This window comes from Oncorhynchus clarkii, chromosome 24 (assembly GCF_045791955.1).
Source record: "Oncorhynchus clarkii lewisi isolate Uvic-CL-2024 chromosome 24, UVic_Ocla_1.0, whole genome shotgun sequence".
Lineage (NCBI taxonomy): Eukaryota > Metazoa > Chordata > Actinopteri > Salmoniformes > Salmonidae > Oncorhynchus > Oncorhynchus clarkii.
In genome coordinates, this window is record NC_092170.1 from 35,282,168 (window position 1) to 35,292,167 (window position 10,000).

Consider the following 10,000-nt stretch of genomic DNA (forward strand, 5'->3'; position numbering starts at 1 on the left):
GTCCTAGGTTATGTGTTAACCTCTCTCTCTCTCTCTCTCTCTCTCTCTCTCTCTCTCTCTCTCTCTCTCTCTCTTTCTCAGGTTATGTGTTAACTTCTCTCTCTCTCTCTCTCTCTCTCTCTCTCTCTCAGGGAATGTGTTAACTTCTCTCTCTCTCTCTGCTGACCAAGGCTTGTGGTTTCTCCCTGTTGTTTCTTTCCTATTGACTTAGTGACTCACTGGTCTTACTGGGGATCAGGCTGAACCTGTTGGGTTCTGGGTAGTTTCTCCTGTTTCGTGGTTGGAATGTTAATCTGTTACATCTGCTAACTCTTCCTAATCCCTTCTGGGCTCTGATTAGCTGCTGCTCTGACCTCTGAACTCAACTGTTTTGGTTGGTCAGTAAGAGAATGGGTTGTGAAAGGGTATGTGTTATGAAGTGTGTGTATATTCATGTGTGTGTGAGTTTTAATCTGTGTGTGTGTTTTAGGTCTGACGTCCGAGGGTATCTACCGTAAGAGCGGTGTGAACAGTCGCGTGGCGGCGCTGTGCGAGGCGTTTCGGCGTGATGCCCGTAGCGTGCGTCTGAAGGAGGGTGAGCACCAGGTGGACGACGTGTCTAACACACTGAAACGCTTCTTCAGAGAGTCTGGAGAGGGCCTGTTCGCCATACAGGCTGCTAGCGCATGGCTCAGCACACCTGGTGAGCCCTACACCCTAACCCCTACCTCTATACCCTAACCCCTACCTCTACACCCTACACCCTTTTAGTTATTTATTATTTATTTGACCAGGTAACCAGTTATTAAACCAGGTAACCAGTTATTAAACCAGGTAACCAGTTATTAAACCAGGTAACCAGTTATTAAACCAGGTAACCAGTTATTAAACCAGGTAACCAGTTATTAAACCAGGTAACCAGTTATTAAACCAGGTAACCAGTTATTAAACCAGGTAACCAGTTATTAAACCAGGTAACCAGTTATTAAACCAGGTAACCAGTTATTAAACCAGGTAACCAGTTATTAAACCAGGTAACCAGTTGAGAACAAGTTCTCATTTACAACTGCGACCTGGTCAAGGTAAAGCAAAGCAGTGTGACAAAAACAACAACACAGAGTTACACATGAGATAAACAATCGTACAATCAATAACACAATGGAAAAATGTGTATACAGTGCGTGCAACTGAAGTAAGGAGGTAAGGCAATAAATAAGCCAATAGTGGTGAAGTTAGCAATTTAGACATTTACACTGGAGTGATAGATGTAGACTTTGCTTTCCTACCTGGCTGTGTGTATTGGTTCCTGACTTCCCTGAAAAGTTGCATGTTGCGGTACGCCACAGGGTGCTTTTGTGTCAAGGGCAGTCAAGTCTGGAGTAAACCAAGGGCTATATCTGTTCTTAGTTTTACATTTTTTGAACGGAGTATGCTTATCTAAGATGGTGAGGAAGTTACTTTTAAAGAATGACCAGGCATCCTCAACTGACAGGATGAGGTCAATATCCTTCCAGGATACCCAGGCCAGGTCGATTAGAAAGGCCTGCTCACAGAAGTGTTTTAGGGAGCGCTTGACAGTGATGAGGGGTGGTCGTTTGACTGCGGACCCATAACGGACGCAGCCAATGAGGCAGTGATCACTGAGATCCTGGTTGAAGACAGCAGAGGTGTATTTAGAGGGCAAGTTGGTCAGGATGATATCTATGAGGGTGTTTACGGATTTGGGGTTGTACCTGGTAGGTTCCTTGATAATTTGTGTGAGATTGAGGGCATCTACTTTAGATTGTAGGATGGCCGGGGTGTTAAGAATATCCCAATTTAGGTCGCCTAACAGTACGAACTCTGACGATAGATGGAGGGCAATCAATTCACATTCACAGTCCAGGGCACAGCTGGGAGCTGAGGGGGGTCTATAATGAGGGGCGACAACAATGGGTGAGATAACAACTGGTAAATGGCGTTGAATGGGCAGAGAGGGTCAGTTATCTACACACAGGGCCTGAGTTCGAGGCTGGGGCCGACAGATAAACAAAATGAAGTACTGTGTTAATGTACAGTCCAGCAGGCATCAGCTGTGTATCTGAGTGATCACAGGGTCCAATGAGCAGCAAAGGTGAAACAGGGAGCCGTTCGGTAGTCGATTATTAAGCAAGGCGAGCGGGAGACACAGCGTTCAGGAAGCTAGCAGGCCGGGGCTAGCAGATGGATCAACACCAGCACATCGGCCGGATTATGTCAGCAGACCAGTTGTGATGGATCCGCGGGGCTCCTTGTCGACAAAGGTTCCAGTCCAATTGGGAAGAGAGGTATTGTAGCTGGTGTACTTCGTTTGCTAGCTGGGAAATGGGCCTAGCTCGAGGCTGGCTGGTGCATGCTTCTGGACAAGGGCATTAGCTACAATAGCCACTCGGTAGCAACTAGCTAGCATTGAAGATTCGGTGTAATGGTCCAGAGCTTGCGGCAGCAATCCGGTGATGTAGTGGATAAAAAAGCAGTCCGATATGCCCAGGGCTGGTATCGCGCTGTGCAGACTGGCAGGTATTATCCAGGCTATCCGGGCTAAAGTGGCTGGAGTCCGAGCTAAAGGTAAAGACCGCTAGCAGTGGCTAACGATGACTAAAAAGCTAGTAGCTAATTAGCTGCCTAGCTGCTGATGGCAAGCCTCTGATCGAGGTTCCAGTTAGAAGGTCTAAAGAATTGCAGATCTGTACCACATTGGGTGAGGCGGGTTGCAGGAAGGTATATTTTATTCGAAAATGGAAAAAAGAGGTTGAAATATAATGAAATGTATACAAAACCCCTAACCCCTACACCCTAACCCCTACCCCTAACTCCTTAACCCTACCCTTAACCCCTACCCCAACACCCTAACCCCTACCCCTAACTCCTTAACCCTACCCTTAACCCCTACCCCAACAACCTAACCACTACCCCTACACCCTTACCCCTAACTCCCTAACCCTACACTTAACCCCTACCCCAACACCCTAACCACTACCCCTAAACCCTTACCCCTGCACCCTAACCCCTACCCCTAACTCCTTAACCCTACCCTTAACCCCTACCCCAACACCCTAACCACTACCCCTACACCCCTACCCCTACCCCTAACTCCTTAACCCTACCCTTAACCCCTACCCCAACACCCTAACCACTACCCCTACACCCTTACCCCTAACTCCCTAACCCTACCCTTAACCCCTACCCCAACACCATACACCCTAACCCCTACACCCTTACCCCTAACTCCCTAACCCTACACTTAACCCCTACCCCAACACCCTAACCACTACCCCTAAACCCTTACCCTTACCCCTACACCCTAACCCCTAACTCCCTAACCCTACCCTTAACCCCTACCCCTACACCCTAACCACTACCCCTACACCCTAACCCCTACCCCTACACCCTTACCCCTAACTCCCTAACCCCAACACCCTAACCACTACCCCTACACCCTAACCACTACCCCTACACCCTAACCACTACCCCTACACTCTTACCCCTAACTCCCTAACCCCAACACCCTAACCACTACCCCTAAACCCTAACCCCTACACCCTTAAACCCTACTCCTAACCCCAACACCCTAACCACTAGCCCTACACCCTAACTCCTACCCCTACACCCTAACCACTACACCCTACACCCTAACCCCTACCCCTACACCCTAACCACTACCCCTACACCCTAACTCCTACCCCTACACCCTAACCACTACCCCTACACCCTAACCAATACCCCTACACCCTAACTCCTACTCCTACACCCTAACTCCTACCCCTACACCCTAACTCCTACCCCTACACCCTAACTCCTACCCCTACACCCTAACCACTACCCCTACACCCTAACCCCAACACCCTAACCCCAACACCCTAACCTTAACTCCCTACCCTTATACCCTAACCCCAACACCGTACACCCTAACCCCAACACCCTAACCTTAACTCCCTATACCCTAACCCCTACCCTTATACCCTAACCCCAACACCGTACACCCTAACCGTAGCACCCTACACTCTAACCCCAACTCCCGACACTCACCCTAAAATAGGGGTGAGGTACTATATAGCAGGGGTGTATTCACTAGGAACCAAACGTGACCTAACTGAATTAAACATGCTTGGCTGTGTGTGTGTTGTCTGTCAGTGATCCCAGAGGAGAGCAGAAAGATCTGTCACTACCAGCTGCTGCTGAGCCAGCTGCCCAGAGTCAACAAGGCCACGCTACGAGCCCTGGTCAACCACCTCTACTGGTGAGACACATATAAACACACACACACACACCCCTCAGGTCAGAGTGTAACGGTGTGTGTGTTGTCCACAGTGTGCAGCGGTTTGCAGAGCTGAACCAGATGAATCTCCATAACCTGGCTATAGTATTTGGCCCAACACTGTTCCAGAGCGACGGGAAGGACTACACCGCTGGCCTCGTCGTAGAGGAACTCATAGAGCACTACACGGACGTCTTTGAGGTCAGAGATCCTGTAAACTCTAACCCCTGACCCCTAACCTCATAGAGCACTACACGGACGTCTTTGAGGTCAGAGACCCTGTAAACTCTAACCCCTGACCCCTAACCTCATAGAGCACTACACGGACGTCTTTGAGGTCAGAGATCCTGTAAACTCTAACCCCTGAGCCCTAACCTCATAGAGCACTACACGGACATCTTTGAGGTCAGAGATCCTGTAAACTCTAACCCCTGACCCCTAACCTCATAGAGCACTACACGGACGTCTTTGAGGTCAGAGACCCTGTAAACTCTAACCCCTGACCCCTAACCTCATAGAGCACTACACGGACGTCTTTGAGGTCAGAGACCCTGTAAACTCTAACCCCTGACCCCTAACCTCATAGAGCACTACACGGACGTCTTTGAGGTCAGAGACCCTGTAAACTCTAACCCCTGACCCCTAACCTCATAGAGCACTACACTGACGTCTTTGAGGTCAGAGATCCTGTAAACTCTAACCCCTGACCCCTAACCTCAGAGGCGGCAGCTAGCCTAGCAGTTTAGAGCATTGAGCCAGTAACCGAAAAGTTGCTGGTTTGAATCCCTGAGTCCGACAAGGTGAACAATCTGCTGATGTGCCCTTGAGCAAGGCACTTAACCCTAGTTGCTCCTGTAAGTCGCGCTGGATAAGAGCGTCTGCTAAATGACTTAGATTTAAATGTACTAGTGCATTATTGCCCATAGACGCTGATCTTGGGTCAGTTTAGCATTTTCCCCTGCTAATGTTTAAGGTTAAGATTGAGGTAGATGAAGCTGATCCTAGATCTGTACATAGTGGAATCCCAACGGCACTCTGTCATCTTTGAGTTTAGGCACTAGCTCTCTTCTGCCCTCTGGTGTTTGGTAGGGGTATGACTATAGTGTTTGATAGGGGGATGACTACAGTGTTTTTTAGGGGGGTGACTACAGTGTTTGGTAGGGGGTGACTACAGTGTTTGATAGGGGGGTGACTATACTGTTTGATGAGGGGGTGACTACACTGTTTGGTAGGGGGTGACTACAGTGTTTGGTATGGGGTGACTACAGTGTTTGATAGGGGGGTGACTACAGTGTTTGATAGGGGGGTGACTACACTGTTTGGTAGGGGGTGACTACAGTGTTTGATAGGGGGGTGACTACACTGTTTGGTAGGGGAGAACTACAGTGTTTGATAGGGGGGTGACTACACTGTTAGGTAGGGGAGGATTACAGTGTTAGATAGGGGGGTGACTACAGTGTTTGGTAGGGGGGTGACTACAGTGTTTGGTAGGGGGTGACTACAGTGTTTGGTAGGGGGGTGACTACAGTGTTTGGTAGGGGGGTGACTACAGTGTTTGGTAGGGGGTGACTACAGTGTTTGGTAGGGGGGTGACTACAGTGTTTTGGTAGGGGGGTGACTACAGTGTTTGATAGGGGGTGACTACAGTGTTTGGTAGGGGGGTGACTACAGTGTTTGGTAGGGGGGTGACTACAGTGTTTGGTAGGGGGGTGACTACAGTGTTTGATAGGGGGTGACTACAGTGTTTGGTAGGGTGGTGACTACAGTGTTTGGTAGGGGGGTGACTACAGTGTTTGGTAGGGGGGTGACTACAGTGTTTGGTAGGGGGGTGACTACAGTGTTTTTTAGGGGGGTGACTACAGTGTTTGGTAGGGGGGTGACTACAGAGTTTGATAGGGGGGTGACTACACTGTTTGGTAGGGGAGAACTACAGTGTTTGATAGGGGGGTGACTACACTGTTAGGTAGGGGAGGATTACAGTGTTAGATAGGGGGGTGACTACAGTGTTTGGTAGGGGGGTGACTACAGTGTTTGGTAGGGGGTGACTACAGTGTTTGGTAGGGGGGTGACTACAGTGTTTGGTAGGGGGGTGACTACAGTGTTTGGTAGGGGGTGACTACAGTGTTTGGTAGGGGGGTGACTACAGTGTTTTGGTAGGGGGGTGACTACAGTGTTTGATAGGGGGTGACTACAGTGTTTGGTAGGGGGGTGACTACAGTGTTTGGTAGGGGGGTGACTACAGTGTTTGGTAGGGGGGTGACTACAGTGTTTGATAGGGGGTGACTACAGTGTTTGGTAGGGTGGTGACTACAGTGTTTGGTAGGGGGGTGACTACAGTGTTTGGTAGGGGGGTGACTACAGTGTTTTTTAGGGGGGTGACTACAGTGTTTGGTAGGGGGGTGACTACAGAGTTTGATAGGGGGGTGACTACAGTGTTAGGTAGGGGAGGACTACAGTGTTTGATAGGGGGTGACTACAGTGTTTGGTAGGGGGGTGACTACAGTGTTTGGTAGGGGGGTGACTACAGTGTTTGATAGGGTGGTGACTACAGTGTTAGGTAGGGGAGGACTACAGTGTTTGATAGGGGGTGACTACAGTGTTTGGTAGGGGGGTGACTACAGTGTTTGGTAGGGGGGTGACTACAGTGTTTGGTAGGGGGGTGACTACAGTGTTTGGTAGGGGGGTGACTACACTGTGAGCTGGTCAATGATGTTTCAACCATGGAGTGAGTCGTTATATACTGTCCGGTTCTAATTTCTCAGAGTAAATACGTCACGGACACTAGAGAAGATGAACCAAGTTTAAAGGGTGGTTACAGCTGTAATTCAGATGAAAAAAACATTTCACACAAGCACTGATATTTAACCCTTTCTCCTGGGCTGAGTCTCCTCCCCCACAACTGAACAGCCAATGCATCTCTGTTGCTAGGCAGAACCTGAGTGATATCTGTTCTTCCTCACATCATCTGACCTGACCTCTACCCCAAAGTGCTCCTCCCCAACTCAAGGTTGTCATGGTGATTGATACCAGACTGTGTCTCTTCTCCTCCCAGAGGATCCAAAAATACGATCATGTTGTTTTGTCATGTGGTTGACCGTGTGTGGTTGACCGTGTGTGGTTGACCGTGCGTGGTTGACCATGCGTGGTTGACCGTGCGTGGTTGACCGTGCGTGGTTGACCGTGTGTGGTTGTTTTGCGGTTCAGGTGGATGAGATGCAGCTGAAAAGACAGCTGGATGAGATCACGGCCATCATTAAAGTCCGAGAGAAGTTGAACCACAACTCCAGCGTCCCTGTGAGTCATACAGTACTCACACACACACCTCAACACCAAGGCTTCTGTGAGTCAAACGGTACTCACACACACACCTCAACACCAAGGCTTCTGTGAGTCATACAGTACTCACAACACACCTCCACAACACCAAGGCTTCTGCGAGTCATATAGTACTCACACACACACCACAACACCAAGGCTTCTGTGAGTCATACAGTACTCACACACACCTCAACACCAAGGCTTCTGTGAGTCATATAGTACTCACACACACACCTCAACACCAAGGCTTCTGTGAGTCATACAGTACTCACAACACACCTCCACAACACCAAGGCGACTGTGAGTCACACTACCTTCTTATATCATACAGTGTTCTGCAGTAACCCAATGTGCTTTAACACTGCTTAAATTTGCGTGTGTGTGCGTGTGCGTGTGTGTGTGTGTGTGTGTGTGTGCGTGTGTGTGTGCGTGTGTGTGTGCGTGTGTGTGTGTGTGTGTATGCGTTGTGCAGGCGTCGGGGTCAGCAGGTGACTTCATCTGTACAGTGTACCTGGAGGAGAAGAAGGAGACGACAGAGCAGCATGTCAAGGTGACCTCTCACCTCTGACCTTACCTAACCCCTTATGATCTCACCTTTATCATGATAGGGAAATAAAGAGAGTAAGAAGCGGTCCTGAATCTCACTCCCTCCACTGCTCTCCCCTCCAGATCCCTGGTTCTATGACGGCAGCAGAGCTGACCTGTGAGATTCTGGACCGGCGGAAGATCCAGGTCAGAGAGAAAGACTACTGGAGCTGCTGGGAGGTCAGCCAGAAGGAGGAGATGGGTGAGTGGAGAGAGATGAGAGGTCAGCCAGAAGGAGGAGACCGGTGAGTGGACAGAGAGATGAGAGGTCAGTCAGAAGGAGGAGACCGGTGAGTGGACAGAGAGATGGGAGGTCAGCCAGAAGGAGGAGACCGGTGAGTGGACAGAGAGATGAGAGGTCAGCCAGAAGGAGGAGACCGGTGAGTGGACAGTGGGATGGGAGGTCAGTCAGAAGGAGGAGACCGGTGAGTGGACAGAGAGATGAGAGGTCAGCCAGAAGGAGGAGACCGGTGAGTGGACAGAGAGATGAGAGGTCAGCCAGAAGGAGGAGACCGGTGAGTGGACAGAGAGATGAGAGGTCAGCCAGAAGGAGGAGACCGGTGAGTGGACAGAGAGATGAGAGGTCAGCCAGAAGGAGGAGACCGGTGAGTGGACAGAGAGATGAGAGGTCAGCCAGAAGGAGGAGACCGGTGAGTGGACAGAGAGATGAGAGGTCAGTCAGAAGGAGGAGACCGGTGAGTGGACAGAGAGATGAGAGGTCAGTCAGAAGGAGGAGACCGGTGAGTGGACAGAGAGATGGGAGGTCAGCCAGAAGGAGGAGATGGGTGAGTGGAGAGAGATGAGAGGTCAGCCAGAAGGAGGAGACCAGTGAGTGGAGAGAGAGATGGGAGGTCAGCCAGAAGGAGGAGACCGGTGAGTGGAGAGAGAGATGAGAGGTCAGTCAGAAGGAGGAGACCAGTGAGTGGAGAGAGAGATGGGAGGTCAGTCAGAAGGAGGAGATGGGTGAGTTGTAAGAGATTGGAGGACAGATATACACTGAGTATACCAAACACCTTCCTATTACTGAGTTGCACCCCCTTTTGCCCTCAGAACAGCCTCAATTCATCAGGACATGGACTCTACAAAGTGTCAAATTTTTTCCAACGCTTCCCACAGTTGTGTCAAGCTGGCTGGATGTCCTTTGGGTGTTGGACCATTCTTGATACACACAAGAAATTGTTGAGCGTGAAAAACCCAGCAGCATTGCAGTTCTTGACACAAACTGGTGCACCTGGAACCTACTACCATACCCCGTTCAAAGGCACTTACATCTTGCCCATTCCCCCTCTGAATGACACACACACACAATACATGTCTCAATTGTCTCAAGGGTTGAAAATCCTTCTTTAACCTGTCATCTCCCCTTCATCTTCACTGATTGAGTGACATCAATAAGGGATCATAGCTTTCAGCTGGATTCGCCTGGTCAGTCTGTCGTGGAAAGAGCAGGTGTTCTTAATGTTTTGTAATAGAGAGAGAGAGAGAGAGAGGGAGAGGCCATTTCATAATTGCATACTCCCATCGCCTCCTTTTCAAAAACCGTTGGATGAGAAAAACAGAGCTCCCTCCCCTCTGACCTTATCCTCCAATGGGTTTTGAGAAGCAGCAGAAGAGAGAGGAGTATGTAATTGAGAAAATGTAAGAGAGAGCACGAGTACTGAAGCTGCTGGGAGTAGAGAGAGAGAGGAAGGAGAGGTGGGAGTAGAGAGAGAGAGGAAGGAGAGGTGGGAGTAGAGAGAGAGAGGAAGGAGAGGTGGGAGTAGAGAGAGAGAGGAAGGAGAGGTAGGAGTAGAGAGAGAGAGGAAGGAGAGGTGGGAGGAGAGAGCGAGATGTGGGAGTAGA

General features: G+C 49.9%; 1 protein-coding gene across 1 annotated transcript in view; it reads left to right on the forward strand.

Annotated features, from left to right (window-relative positions):
• Positions 1-10,000, forward strand: part of LOC139382775 (arf-GAP with Rho-GAP domain, ANK repeat and PH domain-containing protein 1) — a 77,193-nt gene that overhangs the window by 43,463 nt on the left and 23,730 nt on the right. The window contains exons 18-23 of the mRNA XM_071126921.1: positions 470-682; positions 4,132-4,237; positions 4,309-4,456; positions 7,460-7,549; positions 8,046-8,123; positions 8,243-8,360. Coding sequence (XP_070983022.1) covers positions 470-682; positions 4,132-4,237; positions 4,309-4,456; positions 7,460-7,549; positions 8,046-8,123; positions 8,243-8,360 — 753 coding nt within the window. The remainder of the gene's footprint in view (positions 1-469; positions 683-4,131; positions 4,238-4,308; positions 4,457-7,459; positions 7,550-8,045; positions 8,124-8,242; positions 8,361-10,000) is intronic.